The 21,470-nt window shown below is 39.1% G+C and overlaps 1 protein-coding gene across 3 annotated transcripts in view; it reads left to right on the forward strand.

Moving 5' to 3' along the window:
- Positions 1–21,470, forward strand: part of ralgps2 (Ral GEF with PH domain and SH3 binding motif 2) — a 190,205-nt gene that overhangs the window by 46,455 nt on the left and 122,280 nt on the right. For all 3 annotated transcript variants that reach the window (XM_063002139.1, XM_063002138.1, XM_063002137.1), the window contains 4 exons: positions 6,463–6,570; positions 7,845–7,973; positions 9,309–9,416; positions 10,761–10,811. In XM_063002139.1, coding sequence (XP_062858209.1) covers positions 7,920–7,973; positions 9,309–9,416; positions 10,761–10,811 — 213 coding nt within the window. In that variant the 5' untranslated portion in view covers positions 6,463–6,570; positions 7,845–7,919. The remainder of the gene's footprint in view (positions 1–6,462; positions 6,571–7,844; positions 7,974–9,308; positions 9,417–10,760; positions 10,812–21,470) is intronic.

Raw genomic sequence — 21,470 nt, forward strand, 5'->3', positions numbered from 1 at the left:
GTGGTTGGTGTCCTGCTGCCTGTCTCCGATCACGAACATTTGTTTTTCTTTTTCATTTCTTTAAGCAAAAGTTCTCTTATTGTCATGGCAACTCCATTGATATTCCACAGTCCTGCTTCTTAAATCCATATTAGGTCAGTGTTTATATTATCTGTGCCAGTGGCACAGCTAAGAGAAGAAATTGTGCTTATTGTCTATTTTCTCTTTGATGTTATGAAACCTTATGGATTAGTAGGGTGGAACCCGGTCATCTGGAGAAATCAAATTTGTGAAAGTTTAGTTCCAGCATTAATCTTCCACTCAAGAGAGAGGTATTGGAACTAGGGATGGACTGTACTCCCTCTTTTAGGCTTTTACGAATGGTTGATTTTCCTTTAGCTAAAAAATACTAAAAATTAAATACTAAATAGAAGAGTAGCCAGTTCTGTGTCCAATGTCATCTTCTTTGTGGGTAGTAGGTTTCCTTAAAAGTGCAGCTTCCAAATTTACTTACTTCATTCCCTTTTGTGTAATTACGCTTTATTTTGCAAAGCACTGTTTCTTAAACATAGGTGTGGGATGGTGGCTGCAGCCCCCTTCCATCCCCCACAACCGGGTGTGGCTAAAACACCTGATCTGTACAATTAGCAGTGGTGTCCACTAGGGCTGGGTGATTTTCACGATTAATTCGGTTAATTCGAATGAACGTTTTCACCCGATGTTAGAATGTGACAATCGCGATTGTTTACATACTTTATATTTTAATTAAAATACTAACATGTCATGAAACAGAAACTGACCAGACACTCACGGAATATAAATCAAGGAAAGTTTAATATCAAAAAGGGCAAAATCAGTGTACAAAATCCAAAACCAAAACCAGAGGATAAACAGACCGGCAGCAAAAACCAAAACAGCAAAAACAGTAAACGGAAGACAACAAGTGTCATACACGGTAACGGTTAGATTCAGAAACAAGGCACGCAAACACGATCGGCAAAACTTCACAATGAGACTAAAACAGAAGAGTTTAAATAAGATGCACATGGAACTGAACACAGCTGAACTGAATCAAAACTCCGAATTGAATCGAAACCCTGAGCGCGATCAGGATTGGCTGACCCGGGACATGTGATAGTCACGTGAGAGTCTGTGGGTGCATGGGAATTGTAGTCCATATTGTTAGAAGCAGAATGTGCCCCCTCCATCCACCCCCCAATCACGAGAGGACAAAATCAAAGCTGAGCTGACTGCTTACTCAGTGTCCCTCAGTGTAGATACTGGTATAGACTCATTTATATGGTGGAAACAGTAAACAGGCTCGTGTTCCTTTTAAGAAACCTGTAAAGAATTTTTTGTGGTTTTGCACTTTTCTTAATTATTATTATATTGTTATTGTTATAAAGTTTGAGTTCCTTAAAAGGATAATTAAAGGTGGTGCTGTTACTATTTTTACAGTTCTGCAGTCTTTTAAAATAAAATGCAAAAAAAAAGAAAAGAATTTTTTTCAGTTGCATTTTACTAGAACAAGCAAAAACAAAAATCATAATCAAGATAAATTTGAAAATAATCAAGATTTTTTTATTTATTATTATTTTTTTTTTTGGCGCAATACCGCCCAGCCCTAGTGTCCACATTGTAGATTGGACACACATATTTCTTTGAGCTAACCTGTTATTATATAGCAGCCATTAGTGATTCAATAGACATTGCTGTCTCTCACTGTTGGCAGATCTTCTACTAAGTCCAATTAATTTTAAGAGACCAGTGGTGGGATTTTAAAAGGTTTGCTTCCAACATAGTCGCAGATTAGGTTTTTTTTTACAGTCATTGTTTCAGAAATTAAGAGCGGATCTGTTTTTATATAGGTGCCACTTTTTGAAAGCATTTTGCTGACCACACCACACCTATCTGATACATAAGCAATCCTTCTGTTATAATGGCAAACCTGAACTTGATTTAGTGCTAAAATGTCATTTAATATCTGTTTAACTAACGTTATTGGATAAAGCTACTGGTCACATACGCTTACATGTGTGGCGTGTCCAGGCTCGGTCTACGGCTCAGTTTGGTGGGTGGCTAGGTGTGGTGTCCAGTCTGTGCTGACTCCCATCATCCAGCTTTATTGCCCCAGCACCGCTCAGCACTCAAATTATACCTTTCCAGTCAAGCAAAAAGCATGCAAAAGCGTTCAGACACAGAATAAAAGTGAAAGAAGCAACAGCCATGACGGTATATTAGTGTTTAGCTCTCAAACTGTGATTCAAGTATCACTGGTGGTACTTGAGGTCGAGTACCGGAGGTACTTCAGGTTTGCTTCATCTACTGACATAAGTAGACCATAAAAGGTTTTTATATGTAAGCTTTGCAGAAACCTCACCAACACTAGATATTACGAGTTTGCGAGTTCTCCCTGTGTCTGCGTGGGTTTCCTCCAGGAGCTCTGGTTTCCTTCCACAATCCAAAAACATGTCAGTTGGGTGAATAACAGATACAGAATTGTCCAAATCTCAGCAGTGCTATGAGTCAGCTGGGTGTCTACACAGACATGATAACTGTGTCTAGGAGGGGGAGTGGGTTGGCCAAACAGCCTAGCCATTGGGAGGTGCACTTGTCGGTGCTCTCTCAGTGCCAATCCCAAACCCAGATAAAATAAGGAGGGTTGTGTCAGGAAGGGCATCTAGCATAAAAACTGTGCCAAATCAGCTATGTGGACCAAAATGATGCTATGTGGTGACCTTTAAAAATACTGGAGCAGCTGAAAGAAACAATTTGGGTTTGGGGTGTTACCCAGGCTTTTACTTTTAACACTAGCTTGACTGAAATTTAGCACAGGATGCGTTATAGTTGATTTTCTGAAAACCCGGTTAATTTTTCCCATTGGAAATCGCGCTTAGACCCAGGTCTCCAAATATGGGCATAACGAGGACTACAGAATGACGCACGACTTCAGTGCTCTATTGATCTAAGAAAGCAATAAACTAAAAAAGCAAATAACTTATGAGTTTAATGCAAATAACTAATAAAGTATAAAATTTCCTGTCACACTTGTTAGAGATCTCGGACTAACTACAGAATTTCTTTATTAATTTCTATATGAAATTGAGAAACCAAGGACACTAATTAGTGCATTTTTTCTAAGTAGAATTCTTCTCTGTTCTTGCTTGATACCAAATTTTAGCAGCTTAACAGTCACACACAGCACACACCCTATATTTCTGCACTCTATTGTCTCTAAAGTCCCAATATGCACCCCTGCATCAATGGTAAACCAGACCAATTGGCATTATCACCTTTTTGCACTCATGCATTTTATTCACAGATTTAAATATTACAAATCTTTAATGAGTTTAGTTAAAAAATTTAATTTTTTAACAATATTAGGCCTGCTGCATATGTATTACACAGAAGTGCCATACCTGTTTACACATGTTTGTATGCCACCTAATATAAGCTCAAAACAGCTCTGATTTGCGAATACATCAGCATTACAAGACATCTGATGTATCAGTCTGTTATCTGTTAGCAGGACATTACCAGCAGGAACTTCTACCTCTGTATGTTGTGAAATCAATTGCCGTATGGTGCATTCCAGTACCATGTATTAAACAGAAAAGCAATGCACACATGAGCCATAAAGGTGTGCGTATAAATAAATATCTACGCTGCACATGATGTCCCTGGTATCCCCTTGGCCATATACAGTGGGGTCAAAAAGTATTTAGTCAGCCACTGATTGTGCAAGTTCTCCTACTTAGAAAGATGAGAGGTCTGTAATTTTCATCATAGGTACACTTCAACTATGAGAGACAAAATGAGAAAAAAAATCCAGGAAATCACATTGTAGGAATTTTTAAAGAATTTATTTGTAAATTATGGTGGAAAATAAGTATTTGGTCATCCACAAACAAGCAAGATCTCTGGCTCTCACAGACCTGTAACTCAGGCCTGTCCTTAAAATTAGGGCAGAGGGGGATGATAGGTGTTTGTGTGTAGACAGGCTGTGGGTCATTACCATGATAATGGGTACTAAGTGGCTCACAACAGGGGAGCGGGGTATCGAGAGGCTAGAGTCCCTTGCGCAAAAAAGCGTAACTGTAGTCATTCTAGTGTTAAGTGTCTTTGGTCTCTTGGATGCGTCTTACGTCTAATCTTTTCCATGTCTGTACTGTGCTGTTAAAGGAAACAGTGGCGTAACTACAGGGGGTGCAGGGGGTGCAGGTGCACTGGGGCCCATGGCAGGGGGGGCCCTCCACTACATGAACTCAACCACCCACCTCACTGCCCCCCCATTGGCTGCACATATTATGCATGTATTATGGCAAGCCAAACAGGTAATATGTAGCAAACACTGATAAATATGGAATAATATATCTACTGTATATACACTTGAGGACAAAATTATTAGCCCCCCTATGAAATTTAAAGTTATTTACAAATTTCCCAAAGTCATTTTATAACAGAGCAGGGATTTTTTAATATAGCATTTCTAAACATACTAGTTTTCTTTAGAAAGCATAAATTATTTTTATTTGCTTACTATAACAGAACTATTTCAAAAGAAACAAAAATCACCGGGGTCAATATTATTAGCCCCCTTAAGAACTGACTTTTTTATTGAGCCATAGCACAAACCACTGCTGTGCAATGGTGTGCTTTAACTTTGTAATGATAAAAGCTCGTTAAATCAAGTCACAGCTGAGGGTTATCTCCCAATTTACACACAGTATAAAAGCTTCAGTAAGCATTTGAGCTGTCACTTGAGAAAGCATCATGCCAAAAACAAAAGAAATCAGTTTAGACTTGAGAAAAACAATCATCGATGCTTACAAAGCAGGAGAAGGATATACAAAGTTATCACAGCGTTTCCAAGTGTCAAGAACTGGAGTGAGAAGTATTATTAAAAAATTCAAAGAGAGCCACACAATTCAGAACAAGCCTGGCAGAGGTAGGAAGCGCAAGATATCAAAGACCCTGGAAAGAAAACTAGTGAGAGATGTGTCTAAAGACCCCAGAACAACTGCCAAGACACTAGTGAACGACTTAGCCAGGTCAGGAATAATTGTCTCAAAAAAGACAATCACTAGAGCCCTGCACAGGAATGAATTGCGAGGTTGCAGACCAAGAAAAACTCCACTCCTGCAGAAAAGACACCTTCAAGCCAGACTGAAGTATGCTAAGGACAACCTGGAGAAAGATTATGCATACTGGAAGCATGTCCTTTGGTCAGATGAGACAAAAGTAGAGCTCTTTGGCCATAGAGACATTGCTTATGTTTGGAGGAAAAAGGGGGAGGCTTATCACCCAAAGAACACCGTCCCCACAGTGAAACACGGTGGTGGGAGTATTATGCTGTGGGGATGTTTCAGTGCATCTGGACCTGGGAATCTTGTCAAGGTGGAAGGAATCATGAGGAAAGAAGGATATGTGAATATTTTGAAAGAAAACCTTAAGCAGTCAGCAGCAAAACTTGGTCTGGGTCGTCGCTTTCTCTTCCAACATGACAACGACCCAAAACATACATCGCTCCTGGTGAAGAACTACCTCCAGAAGACCAAAGTGAACGTTATTGACTGGCCTGCACAAAGCCCTGACTTGAATCCCATTGAAAATCTGTGGGGTGAACTGAAGAAGAAGATTCATGCCAGAAGGCCATCAAATCTGGAGGAGCTAGGGAGATTTGCCAAAGAAGAATGGGCTGGGATTCCTCAGGAGATGTGTCAGAGACTTGTTGAAAACTACAGTAAACGACTGCAGGCTGTTATCCAGCAAAAAGGATACACAACTGACTATTAGCATCAGGGAGGCTAATAATTTTGGCCGTGGTAGTTTTTGATTTTGTGAAATAATTTAATTTCTGTGGGCAAAGTAAAATGATTTAATCATTCAAAATAAAACTGGGATGTTTGAAAAGGCTGTGTTAAAAGTTATTTGCTCTATTTAACAGTACTTGGGAAATACATTTAAAACAATGAATTTTTCATAGGGGGGCTAATAATTTTGTCCTCAAGTGTATATGACATTTTGATGACATCTGATATTGTTGAGGGGGCCCAATTATTTTTTTTTGCACTGGGGCCCATGAGCTCCTAGTTACGCCACTGAAAGGAAAGTAGCATATTGTCTGCATGATGCTGTCTGAGCACTTATCCATCCAGTCATCTGAAATCGGGCATGATTATATTGGATTTTTGTGTTCAGCAGCCGCGTCTGAACTGATTCACTTGTGGAAACTCGGTGACCTCTTAACGATCGCGGGTAGACAGACACTGGCTCTGTCATACAAATTAGGATTTCTTTTTTTTCCTAAGGTCACTACTCCACCTAGTGGCGATGTTATGAAAATTGTGTCTGAACAAAGACTAGACTGACATTTGTTAATATGTTTTACTTGTGTGTACTTTATAAAAAGATGCTTCAGTTTCTTCTTATTATTGTTATTGTTAATATGCATGTTGACGTTCTTTCCTCTTTCTGTGACAGGTTTCTCCTGAGAATCTAGAGCAGATGTCCTTACAAAGTTACAGCCACACATCATACTGAGAGGCACAGTCAGAAGCTCAGTCGTTATGCTTATCTGACATTGACTTGGTAAGTTTTGTTGTTGTGACAGAGCTAAACCGGAATTTCAAATAAAACTAAGTGATTTTTAGGTTTGTATGTTTTATTCAGTCCTGGAAAAAAGTTCAGGAATTACATTCATTTGGCATATATAGACAGACACGTGCACAATACAATGAAATTCTTTGTTCCCCTGTCTCAGCTTGTTTGGAAGCTGGGTTCAGTGCGCAGTTCAGCTATTGTTCGGCACCCTGACACCCCTGAAGCCGAATAGGGGCCAACAGTGGCTGCTTGGCAGAGCAAGGATTCGAACATACAACACTTTGACTGATAACTCTGTCCACTGAGCTACCGTTTTCCCTGTAATATATATATATATATAAATATATATATACGAAAAAAAATGCACCAGAAAACAGAGTACAGGTTTGCATCAGTTCTTGAAAACAGGGAGATTTATATAATGCACTATATAACCAAAAGTATGTGTACATTCCTATTTATAAAGTTTGGGTCTGTAAGCCTGTAAGCTAAGATGTATTAAATTTTCTAATTCTGTGGTAACAATTTGCCTCCAGTGGCCTGCACAGCGCCCAGATCTTTACCTCAGTGGACAACTTTTAGAAGTATTGGATCCAGGATTGCAAGCTTGACCTTCTCATCCAACATTAAATGCTCTTTTAACTAAATGCAATACTCTGCTTTGGGTTTTTTGGGGGTTAATGGGGGTGTAGAGGATTGTGATCTAGTTTATTACTTATCCCCTACTGTGTAAGTGTTGTTCCTCCTGTTTTCAGGTCTTTCTGCAACTCTTTAAATAACTGCTAGCTTCTTTATTTCTTATTAGACCACAAGCATGTTGAATAATATTGTGTGGTGCACTTGTACTGATGGGAATGTTTGAGGGTTCGCTATGGCTCCTTTACCTATATCAAGGTTTGAATGAAGCCAGGTGCAACTTGCCTTAAAACTTTCTTTAAAATTGTATCTTTATGTTAAAATACAGAAGTGATCGAACAGTTTTAAAGCGATCTCTGTTTATGCATAGAAGTACATCACCTTAATTATATTAGTTGCTATAAGTACAAATTAAAGGGACATTGTTTAAGTTTAAAGTGGATGTATGGACTGGGAGCAGATTAAATAAAAGGTGGTTGGATGTTTGTTTTCCCTCTTCGTATGTCTTGTGTTTATTATGTATTTAGTATTTTTGGGGAAGCTTGTATTTGTGAGGGGCAGATAAAAATGTGAAAAATATATAAATGGTCTTACCATTTATTCAATGTGTGTTTCCTTGTGTGAAGAGTGCCAGGCAGGCAAACTTGAGCAGAGAGGATAACGATGAAAAAGCTACTGCGCTAGCACCTGATGGTTTGGGAATGATGGACGTTCCTAATGGCCAACTCAGTATCTCCAATGCTGTCGCCTCAGAGGTGGGTTAAAACTCAGTCATGTGTAGCATGTGTTTACTCACAGTGATGCACACAGGCAAGGCTGGACTGTACGTGATTACTCAAACTCAAAGCTCAAACGAAGCTTTATTGGTATGACCAATAAGGACATTCGTATTGCCAAAGCAAGTTACAGAGAAATAATAAAAATAACAATAAGAAAGAACAAATATATACAAAACAGTTACATGTGCAAAAAATATAAAATAGAATAAAATATTAATAAAAACAGTGCAAAATAATAACAATAAAAATTATAATATTTACAGTAATGAGGTAGTAATAACGATCAGTTTGTGTGTGTGTGTGTGTATATGTTGTGTTACCGTATTATATATGCAGATTGGATTTGTCTATGAGCAGAACATTTCTTTTATTATTTTTACATACATGCGTCTTTTAGCATACATACTATTAAATGGGTTTGTGGTGTCCTATTAAATGCAGATTATAACACAATTTTTATTTAATCATTATCAACTGCTTACACCTGGTCAGTGTTGTCTTTGTCAGTCATGTCTGTGTACCTGAGATTTGAACAGGTGGTGTGCTAGTGTAATAGACTGCTGTACCACAAGATCGCTAAATGTTAGAAAACATTTTTTACATTTTAACTTTTGCATTTAAAAGAATTGCTAAATTAAACTTTATAATTATTATTATTTTAAAAAATTTTTTAATGCATTTTCTCCGGATGTTTTAGCGCAACTAATTATTACCCAATTGTGTTATGCTTCCTCTCCACTGGTGCTGACCCCGGCCCCAATTGGGAAGAGCGAACACACACACACGCCCCCTCCGACACGTGAGCAGTAGCCGACTGCATCACTTCACCTGCACGAGGAGAGTTCATATGCGATCAGCCCTGTGCACGGAGAGACACATCCTCTACTCTGTGCAGACTCCATCAATAAGCCAACAGAGGTCATAATTGCATCAGTTATGAGGTCCCTACCCAGCTCCCTTCTTGGATAAACAACAGCCAAACGTTCTTATAGCAGCCCAGCCCAGCCGGATGGCAGAGCTGAGATTCGATACGATGTATTTAAAAGCCCAGCTCTGGTGTGCTAGCGTATTTTACCGCTGCGGCACCTGAGCGGTCATATAATTATTATTGTTGTATTTTTATGCAATGTGTTAAAGCAGGCTGAGGTTTATTTTTCATAAAGAATTGGTTCATGTACTTAAATTGAACCATTTATTAAAATGAGGATTGTGACCAGCATATAGAAACTGAAGAATAAAAGCTGAAGTTTGATTGCTGCAGTATCTAAAAATTTGTGTTCTTTACTTTTTTTTTCTTCATGTGTTTCTCAGAAGAGCAGCAGCTCAGAGTCTCTGAGTGAGAAAGGCTCAGCCGAGATAAAGAAGAGTTTTGATGCTGTTGTCTTTGATGTGCTGAAGGTCACACCTGAGGAATATGCAGTAAGTAATGCTCACTCAGTCTCTCTGTGTGTGTGTGTGTGTGTGTGTGTGTGTGTGTGTGTGTGTGTGTGTGTGTGTGCATAAGTGAGAAAAGGATGTATTTACATGCTGCAACAAATTCTTTTTCACACATCACTTTCTGTTCCTGATCTGTTGTGTGTGTGCTTTGCTTAATGAGTTGTTAGTATTATGTGCATGGGTGTAAGTGTCTAAAACACACACACACACACACACACACACACACACACACACACACACAGTGGATTCAGAAAGTATTAGCGTGGGCGTGTCTACGTGGGTTTTCTCCTGGAGCTCCGGTTTCCTTCCACAGTCCTGACATGCAACTGAGGTGGATTGGAGATACAAAATTGTCCATGACTGTGTTTGACATTAAATTTGTGAACTGATGGATCTTGTGTCACCAGTAATTACCTGTCTTGTCAAGAATGTAACCAAGTGTGTAAAACCTGACGTTAAAATCCTAATAAATAAATGTAATTCTAATAAATAATAAATGGTTAAGAATAACATGCAAAAAAAAAAAGAATAACATGCATGCATTATGAAATCTGACTATGAAGTTTGTGGTTGTTAAGTGATCTTCTTTTGGTTGCCACTGACACATTTTCCCCAGCCTTTATCAGGCTCACAAGTCTTTTGCTGTAACACAAGGGTTTTTCCCTCATTGTACAGATGAGGTTATTAAGGCCTCTGGATAACATTTTGGGCTTTATCCTACACCCATGTGCCTCAAATTTGGAACATATTGGAACAAATAGACAATACTCCCTTACTTTTTAGTGAATGCTTAAATGAGACATGCAAGTGAGGTGAATCAGAGATACAAAATTGTCTACGACTGTGTTTGACATTAAACTTGAACTGATAAATCTTGTGTAACCAGTAAGTACCTGCTCTGTCATGAATGTAACCAAAGTGTGTAAAACATGATGTTAAATGGTAAGGTAACCTCTGGTAAGGTTCATTGCATTGTGACCTGCACATTCTTAGATCACAAAAGGAATGACCTGTGTACAGAAAAAATTTACATTTGTATAACAGTTGTAAGAAAGATATTGCGATATTAACAATAATAATCTTTGAGCACAGCTCCTAATCCACAGTTGCTTGGGTTGTATTTAATCTCAGTTGCAAGTCATATTTTTCAGTCACTGTTTTTAATAAACTTGCTTTTTTATGTTCTACAGTGTGTGTGCATGTGTTATTTTTTTGTAATCGTGAAAGAATAAATATTGACCAGTCCATGTTCATTGGTCTTGCTCAGTGACCCTATGTTTCTAATTAAAGGTGATTCCTAATAGGTATTTTTGTAATTTCTTACAGGGTCAGATTACTCTTATGGATGCTCCAGTGTTCAAAGCCATCCAACCTGAGGTAAGTTATTAAACAATCACCCACATCCACACATACTGTACATGCTACTTCTCCTTAAATACACCAACTTTCAAAGTGCCATGGTTAAGCTGACTTTTTCCACTAGGGGGCAGTAAGTCCTTGGTTTTTACACTCACCCAACACTTACGCGGCTATAAACTACTTCTTACATGTGCAAAACAGTTAATCAGGTAAATAAATACCAGCATTCACATACTTGCTCTGGTTTAAATAATATTGAAGCACCTTTTCACATATCTGCCTGCTTATTTCTTGCTTTCAAAACACACACACACACACACACACACACACGTTTTTCATCTCTTGTCAGCCAAACTTAGTAGGTCACTTGAGCATTCCTCACCTCAAGTTTACCACTGGGTGCTTGGCTTCACAAATACAACGCTAGATTTTAGTGCTAACAGACCTGAACACAACTGAGGTGTCTGTTGCAACATCTAATTTGATCTTTGATCATTTTGTTCTCCTGCACATACACTTCTGTGGATTGAGCAGCCTAAACCTAAACTAGTTATTTAGTACTTATCTATGGTTAATCTGCAAAGTTCTGGCAACACTATTTACAAGTACCATTTTTCACACTTTAGCTCCGAGTTGTTTTTAATTACTGGTTGTGAATTGTGGGCACAAACGCTGATCCCATTATTGGGACTTTTTTTCAATACGGTTCTCTAGAATCTCTTCACCAAATAATCAAAGATATCTAAATGAGAAATAAAGTGTGAGGAGCTGTGCTAAAAACTAATTATTTGTATAAAGTTGTTGCTTTAATTAGGCAAGGCGGCATACCTGCAAGAATTTAAAAATAAACCCGATGTGCACGATGCTTAATCTAGGTAGAACAATGCTGTGGCTAAAGAACAACTAAAAAGAGCATTGATGAAAATAAGTGGTCAAACACACAAAAGATTCGCAGCCTGTAACAAAGAGAGTGAACAGAACAGTGTGTGTTAGAATCAGAATAAGAGCCGGTTGTCACAATTGGGCCAGCTACTCTGTCCACAGCCTTGTGATAACCAAGTTCTCAGAAAGAATAGAAAGAGGGATTCAGCATGGATCCATCTGTGGGGCCCAAGTTTCACCAGCTGAGTTCCCTGTAAGGAAAATAAAATGTGCTGACTCTTGCACCTCTGCTCTTGTCCCTCGCATCTTTAGTGACATAACATCATGTCTTGTGCTCTGTTTAAAAGCTGTATATTTTCTAGATGAACTCATCCAAGTTTAGATTCTCCAGTCTCTTTTTTTCTTTTTAATGATTACTGGCACAGCTGTATATAAAATGAAAAACAGGAATCTTGCCTGCTTTAGTTTGTATTGGTTCTGCCCATTAGTCATTTTATTAGACATTTTATTATTGTTTGCAAATGTCATTAACAAAACAAACTGTCCTGTTCTAATCCAGCAATAATGTAATCTTATTACTGATTTAACAGCTATAAGGTTTTAGTTATTCTTGGCAGTGTTTGTGCTCCAGTAGCTGTCTAGGTAGAGTTGAGGTTTTAATGTGTTTAACTGAGAGATACTGCGATTCTTTCTGGCAGTTGTGGCAGAGCTGGCAAGCAACCCACATCATTTTGGGGATTAGGTTTGTTTTATGGTTTTCTAATGGCTTGAAAATGAAACCTTACTGAGAGCTGTGGGAAAATGGTCTTGTAGTCTGAGGAAAACTGTGGTGTAAAACAGAATGAATCAACGCACATGATACATATTTCCTTCTGGGCACCGCTTGTTGCTCATGGTTTGGCATGTTCACAGAGGAAAATTAATTCCTTATCCTTAATCCTGAATCCTGGAAAACGGGTAAGGGGAATAATCGTTGTACTTACAGAGAAAGCATTATGGCTGTATTCTGAGAGAGAAAGATCCACTTGGAAAAGAAAAATAAGGATCAGACTACACTCTCCAACAACTGATTAAACTCTTCTGAAGACATTAGCCAATCTTTTGTATGGCACATTTTAACTATATAAAATGAGAGCAGTACATTTGTGTTAACATAAAATTACTTATTTGAATGCATCACATGCTGAATTCTAAACAAAGTCTAGATCACACCTGGGCGTTGTACGACCCCCAGGCCATATCCGGCCCTGTGGCTGTTCCCAACCGGCCTGCATGAGGTCAGTGGTAATTAGAAATCAGATGTAAATAAGTGTACATCATACATGCATTACAATAGCATTGTTTTATTTTGAAGGGACTGTTTATTATTATTATTTTTTTACATTTACGTTTGTGCCTGTGTGTGTGTATCCAGCTTCACCGTAATGTGTGATGGTGAACACAACTGTGAGTGCGATTACAAGACATGGACGTCTTAGGTATTTATTTACTGAAGTCAGATGTACTGATGTACTGAAGCCGTGTTTTTGTCTTGTGGAAACGGATCACTGTGTTTAAGGATTACAGTTTAAATTTCCATTATGGTACTAAACTCACAGAGAAATACAAGAAATTGAATGGACCAAAAAAAACATCAAATAAGGTAATTTGACTCCTAACAAAATAGCAATAGCACTTATTGCCTGATTGTAACATCTACTCCTAACAGTAACAGCTTACCAAAACTGTACAATGTTTTGCTTTTTATGAAGAGGTACAACTAATATTAAGCAGAATTAAGTTCACCCTATTGATCCAGCCCTTCACAACAGTCCCAATTTCTCATGTGGCCCCTCGCAAAATGTAATTGCCCACCTATGGTCTAGATTATTATGTTTCAACAGCATAATATGTGGGTATGTGGGTGCTAGACTGGCATATTAAAAAATATGGCAGACTCAACTGGAAGATGCGACTAATGCCAAGTTCACACTACACGACTTTCCAAGTTGTCAGGTCGCTGTACAGTTCACACTACACGACTGGATCCCTTGTAATCGGGAGTCTTTCAAATCGATGTGGCTTTCACACTACACGACTGATCGGCGATACTACACGATCTAGCACCAACTGGAATCGCAGGTGAGCTTCTCTGGTCTCCCAAACTAAGTTTTGTTACGAAAACAAACCTGAGAACTGACAAGGGGTTTAATGATACCACGTCCAAAAATGCACATCAGCAAGTAGCGAGCAATCAAAGTTTGTGCGCTGATGTGCAGCGTAAAATCAAGGAGAAAAAGTAAATGAATCTTGGCTACGTGAACAGCATGGATTGTTCTATAGTGAGTTGGAGGTTAATAAATATTTTTTGCAATGCAACATTGGTATTATGTTTTGTAGAGAACGATAAGGTCAGAAATACTGTAAAACTTGTGTGTGTGCTGATGTATTCTGATTTAAACTATATTACGCTCCTGTCCCACCTTTTTACACACCTCCCCTGCGTTTCCCCTCACACCGTGTCATGCGTTTTCATTGGCTGTTTGACATAGCACTCATTGCCAGTTGGGCGACTCATATCCAGATATTTGACATGCTAGATATATTTTTTCGGTCGAGCCGCTTGGATCGAGTTGTTGAGTAGTTCACACTTAGCGATTGAGAGCCGAGTTTCGATCACCGAGCGAACGCCGAGTTGCTCCCGAGCCGGCAAATCTAGCGCCGACCAGTCGCCGAGCGAAAATCTTAACAGAGGAATGGCAAAAATGTTGCTGGCTTTAGTTCTCAAACAATTCAATGAAAACATGATACGTTAGTGGAAAAAATGCTCCTGTTCCCACTTTGAAAGAAGCATGTAGGTTAATAAAGCTGCAAACCAATTTTTAGCAATTTGTCTCACATTGACCCGAGCGGTTCTAGATTCAGAATATTATATTCCTCGCCAATCCTGTGAACTCGGACACGCTCATTTTCATACGTGGCTCCTAATGCCCCTAACATTTACTGTAATTTCCTGCATATATGCACAAGCCACTTTTCTGTCTTTAAAGTACTGCAAAATTAATTCCAAGTACATTCATGCAGGTCCAGGCTCTATTCTGAAGGTTCAGATTTCATGTGCTGCATGTGAGAAGACTGCCAGGTCTTTATTATCATGAAGGCTATTCAAATACTAGAATGTATTTCTATTTCAGTCTGAGCTGTACCGTTTTTTCTTAACATCTTTAACAGCTTTAAACTTTTGTTTTTTGTTCTGTAAAACAAAACATAACACCCATAATTCTAGATGTGTTGTGATTTGTTTTGTCTGATGTAAGAGTACCCAACATTCTGACCTTCTGTCTTTTCTTTATTAGAATAGAATTCCTTTATTTGTCATATATTCATATGTCTGGAACTTGGTGTTCGAGAGCAGGGTCAGCCATTGTACATCACCCCTGGAGCAGAGAGGGTTAAGGGCCTTGCTCAAGGAGCCATCAGTGGCTTCAAGGCAGAGCTTGGATTCGAACTCTAAACCTTTCAACTGATAGCCCAAAGCTCTACTCACTAGGCTTCCACTGTCCCTGAAAACCCTGAGCCCAGTAATCACGTCTGGAGCTCAGTTAGCCACTGTCTCAGTGTGTGATCAGAACAGAAAATCCAAAAAGAGACATCAAGGCATCTCAGTAAAAAGAGGGCTGATGAAATTCGGAGTCACTAAGGACATCTGCTTGCTTTATCTGCTTCATCTATACACAATAGAATAACGAGGAGACTAGATAGAGAATATGAAAGTGGGGAATAAAAAGGGGATAGAATTTATTAGTCAGATTCTTGCAAGAGTCTGCTTTTGGTTATCCATAATTCAATGTTTGGGATCTGTTTTCAGTAGAGTTTTGGGTGCTGCAGTGGTGAGATGCTTGCTGGGACGTGATGATGCAACATTCTTAACTGAATAAAAGTACAGCACACACACAGTGCAAACTTTTCAGCCTTTTATAACCACATACATATGAAGTTATTGAAGCTCTACTACCGTTCCATGTAAGAATGTTAGTAAAGCTGGTGTTGGGTGAAAAGCAGTAAGCTTTCCAATGCAACCAATATTCCATGTGGTTATATCAGCTATTGTTGAGTGGCGGTTCTTGATGCAGTGCCGTCTGAGGGATCGAAGATCACGGGCGTTCAGCTTAAGCTTGCGCCCTTGGCCTTTACCCACTGCAATTCCTCCCGATTCCTTGTATCGTTTAATGATATTATGCACTGTAGAGGGAGAAATATGCAAATCCCTTCCAATCTTTTTTTGAGGTACATTGTTTTTAAACATTTCAGTCATTTTCACACGCATTTGTTGACAAACTGGAGATCCTCTGACCACCTTTGCTCATCAAAGACTCGGTCAGCTTCTCAATGCAACCAATATCTTTTGAATTTGGGTGAGGTATGGACTTTACTTAAAAAACAGGAAATGCTCTTTCTGAACTGCAGAATTTTTGAAAGCACACTTCTATCAAACATTAACAATGTTACAATGCTGTAGCATTAACATTTTCTCTTACAACAAATTACCAAATGTATACTTTAGTTTATTAGTATTAATACCAGACCACAAATTGCTGTGAATCATTTGAAATGAAATGTAATAAATACATATTCAAACCTGGTGGGACAGGGGCTTTAGATGTCTAGACCAGGGTTAAAGCCAAAATAAAAAAAAAAATGGATTACAGAGAAAAATAATAATACACTGGTACCTTGAAACTCGACGTCAATTAGGTGTTGTTTGAAGGTATTTTTTCCCATAAGGATGTACAGTGTATCACAAAAGTGAGTACACCCCTCACATTTCTGCAAATATTTTATTATATCTTTTCATGGGACAACACTATAGACATGAAACTTGGATATAACTTAGAGTAGTCAGTGTACAACTTGTATAGCAGTGTAGATTTACTGTCTTCTGAAAATAACTCAACACACAGCCATTAATGTCTAAATGGCTGGCAACATAAGTGAGTACACCCCACAGTGAACATGTCCAAATTGTGCCCAAAGTGTCAATATTTTGTGTGACCACCATTATTATCCAGCACTGCCTTAACCCTCCTGGGCATGGAATTCACCAGAGCTGCACAGGTTGCTACTGGAATCCTCTTCCACTCCTCCATGATGACATCACGGAGCTGGTGGATGTTAGACACCTTGAACTCCTCCACCTTCCACTTGAGGATGCGCCACAGGTGCTCAATTGGGTTTAGTCCATCACCTTTACCTTCAGCTTCCTCAGCAAGGCAGTTGTCATCTTGGAGGTTGTGTTTGGGGTCGTTATCCTGTTGGAAAACTGCCATGAGGCCCAGTTTTCGAAGGGAGGGGATCATGCTCTGTTTCAGAATGTCACAGTACATGTTGGAATTCATGTTTCCCTCAATGAACTGCAGCTCCCCAGTGCCAGCAACACTCATGCAGCCCAAGACCATGATGCTACCACCACCATGCTTGACTGTAGGCAAAATACAGTTGTCTTGGTACTTCTCACCAGGGCGCCGCCACACATGCTGGACACCATCTGAGCCAAACAAGTTTATCTTGGTCTCATCAGACCACAGGGCATTCCAGTAATCCATGTTCTTGGACTGCTTGTCTTCAGCAAACTGTTTGCGGGCTTTCTTGTGCGTCAGCTTCCTTCTGGGATGACGACCATGCAGACCGAGTTGATGCAGTGTGCGGCGTATGGTCTGAGCACTGACAGGCTGACCTCCCACGTCTTCAACCTCTGCAGCAATGCTGGCAGCACTCATGTGTCTATTTTTTAAAGCCAACCTCTGGATATGACGCCGAACACGTGGACTCAACTTCTTTGGTCGACCCTGGCGAAGCCTGTTCCGAGTGGAACCTGTCCTGGAAAACCGCTGTATGACCTTGGCCACCATGCTGTAGCTCAGTTTCAGGGTGTTAGCAATCTTCTTATAGCCCAGGCCATCTTTGTGGAGAGCAACAATTCTATTTCTCACATCCTCAGAGAGTTCTTTGCCATGAGGTGCCATGTTGAATATCCAGTGGCCAGTATGAGAGAATTGTACCCAAAACACCAAATTTAACAGCCCTGCTCCCCATTTACACCTGGGACCTTGACACATGACACCAGGGAGGGACAACGACACATTTGGGCACAATTTGGACATGTTCACTGTGGGGTGTACTCACTTATGTTGCCAGCTATTTAGACATTAATGGCTGTGTGTTGAGTTATTTTCAGAAGACAGTAAATCTACACTGCTATACAAGCTGTACACTGACTACTCTAAGTTATATCCAAGTTTCATGTCTATAGTGTTGTCCCATGAAAAGATATAATGAAATATTTGCAGAAATGTGAGGGGTGTACTCACTTTTGTGATACACTGTATGGGAAACCTGTTAATGTGTTCCATGGTCCTGTGGAACTGCAGACATTTTAGGCTAATGTAAAATTATGGGGTTGTTTTTTACTCTTATACACTGAAAATAACACAAATAAATCTCATGTGAATGCTCCATTAATAAACAGAATATTCCAAGTATTTCAAGATCACGCATCCATGATTGAGAAGCGTAAGGAAACTATAAGCAAGTTAAGGTAAAGAGTAGGTTTTATTGTATTTTTATTTTGTTTATTTTTCAATTGTATTTTAGTGTTTTATATAGACGTAGTGTACTAAAACAATGAGCGAGGAATTTATTAGTGGCGAGAACAAGTTTATAAGTGACACAGTGAGAAAAATACTGTATAGCCGAGCACTGAGCAAAGCGGCTGTTCATTGTTAATCTGAAATTAAATAAATATATTTTTTAAAAAGGCTGGGGGCGGCACGGTGGCTTAGTGGGTAGCACTGTCGCCTCACAACAAGAAGGTCCTGGGTTCGATCCCCCAGGTGGGGCGGTCCGGGTCCTTTCTGTGTGGAGTTTGCATGTTCTCCCCGTGTCTGCGTGGGTTTCCTCCTGGAGCTCCGGTTTCCTCCCACAGTCCAAAGACATGCAAGTGAGCTGATTTGGAGACAGTAAATTGTCCATGACTGTGTTTGATATAACCTTGAGAACTGATGAATCTTGTGTAATGAGTAACTACCGTTCCTGTCATGAATGTAACCAAAGTGTAAAACATGACGTTAAAATCCTAATAAAACAATTAAAAAAAGGCTAAACACGTTGAGTTTAAGGGTACAAATTACTCCCTGAAGTGTGTCGAGTTTCAGATATTTCGAGTTTAGGGGACGTCGAGTTACAAGGTACCACTGTAATCATGTAAATGAAATTTAACAAACACATAAACACGAAATGAACTTGTGCGCAAACGCCCCCTGGTGGAGGCTTTATATTATACACCTCATCGCTTTATATTTAATATTTAATCTATATTTAATCTGTACCATATACTTTATACTTGGAACTGCACCTTCCTGCACTTTCTAATTCCATTCCATTTGTTTATTTTGTTTATTTACACTCAATCCATCCTCATTAATAACTGCTCCGTAGCTATGCAGTATATGTAAAACTCAGGTTACATTCAATCTGTCAAAAGTGTTTGTACTTTTTCGAATTTATACTGTCGTTATATTGTTGTAATTTTGTATAGTGTGTATTTGATTTAATGTACAATGCTACTGGGACTCTAATTTCCTTCGGGATCAATAAAGTATCTGTATATCCATCCATCCATCCATCCATCCATCCATCCATCCTGTAAACCACAGTGGGACCAGATTGTACAGAGAGAAGCAGAGAGAGTAAGATGCATTGTTTGTGTTGCCTGGGTTGCATAAAAAAAAAAAAAATCATGGACAAAATGTGGGTCGCTTCAAAAAAAGTTTGAAAAACCCTGGCCTAGACTGCTATTGAGTAACAACAATTGTGTGCTTTACACCTCCCCAACTTAGCCATAAAAACCCCATCCATAGTGCCACCCTCGAACCAGTCCCTAAGCTACCATTGCCACTTTAGAGGGTTGGAGTGAGAACACATGTGCTATGCACTCTCAGCTCTTGTTGGTGGTTCTGGTAGCTTTTCAGGCTTTTTGATTCTCAGCTGAGCTGTTATTGAATCTGAGGGTTTCAAGTTCACAATTATCACATTTAGTTTTCTCCTAGTACAACACAATTCTACTGCCAGTGTTTGTACATGGAAATGTCATTTACATTATAATGCATCTGTTATCAATGAATCAGAATCACTTTATTTCGCCAGGTATGTTACACGTACGAGGAATTTGCTTTGGTGATACACATAATAGTACACACAATAGTCCACATAGTAGTACACACAATAGTCCACATAGTAGTACACACAATACACATAATAGTACACACAATAGTCCACATACACAATACACATAATAGTACACACAATAGTCCACATAGTAGTACACACAATAGTCCACATAGTAGTACACACAATACACATAATAGTACACACAATAGTCCACATACACAATACACATAATAGTACACACAATAGTCCACATAGTAGTACACACAATACACATAATAGTACACACAATAGTCCACATACACAATACACATAATAGTACAGATAATTACACATGTATGACATGTAACGTATAACATATTTAACAGACCCGACAGCACACGGACTGTTAACCAGTATTTACAAATATTTGCCCAAGAGAACAACTCTGGTTAAAAAAACATGTGGGTATCTGAACTACCCAAATCCACTAGTTAGAATGTGTTTCTATATTCTCTTGGCCATGTCGTGTACTACTCAGCTTATTGGTGTGACATACAGTATGTTTAGCATTATATGTATTTCTACTGTATGGTATATTCCCACTGTATCTCTGTGTCTGTTTTAAGTTTTTCTCCACACTTTAATGTCTTACAGCTGGATAAGGATAATAAGGATAATCTAGGGCAGATGGAATGCCTTTATCATATATACATAAAAGTGTACATTCTTTATTCACGTAATACGGTGGCTCGGTGGTAGCACTGTCTCCTCACAGCAAGAAGGTCCTGGGTTTGATTCCCAGGTGGAGTGGTCTGGGGCCTTTCTGTGTGGGGTTTGCATGTTCTCCCTGTGTCTGTGTGGGTTTCCTCCAGGAGCTCTGGTGTCTTCCCAAAATCCAAAGACATGCAAGTGAGGTAAAATGAACTCAAGTAAAATTTGAACTGCTGAATCTTGTGTAACCAGTAATTACCAGTTCTGTCATGAATGTAACCAAAGTGTGTAAAACATGACGTTAAAATCCTAATAAATTAATTAATTAAATTAATATTTACATAGTAAATTGTACAGCAAGAGAGTTAAAGATCTTGCTCAAGAGCCTAACAGGTTTGGCTTAGTTGTGGTCCTTTGGCACCCTGAAAGCAACATTATTTATATGCTGTGGGAAATACATCCTTTCTAAAAGAATGTAATAGAGTCATGCTCAAGCCCAACACGAGCAGAGAAGAGCATGTTTAAGGCAGCAAAATACGATGCCTGACATGCTACCTCTTTGCCCATAAAGCTGAATGTGCAGCACTAGGAATAACGCAGTCTAACACTAACAACAAGCCTCATCAGTAAGCACGTCTAGCCTGAAAACAACCTTCACCCTCAGCTCATAAATCTATGTACACAATTTCATTTCCATAAGTTAAGTACAGTAAATGTTCCAGGGCTTTTCTTCCTCTCTCTGGAGAGGAGCTATACACCATACACGAGAAATAACAAACTGCTCATACATCACCGCAGTTGGATTTTTACTTTACATGTGTGGAAATGTGTCCTGTTACAGCTCACTGAATTACCAGATATTGTGATGGAGCATAGCCAACTCGATGGCTGGAAAACCCA

This window comes from Trichomycterus rosablanca, chromosome 9 (genome assembly GCF_030014385.1).
Source record: "Trichomycterus rosablanca isolate fTriRos1 chromosome 9, fTriRos1.hap1, whole genome shotgun sequence".
NCBI classification, from domain to species: domain Eukaryota; kingdom Metazoa; phylum Chordata; class Actinopteri; order Siluriformes; family Trichomycteridae; genus Trichomycterus; species Trichomycterus rosablanca.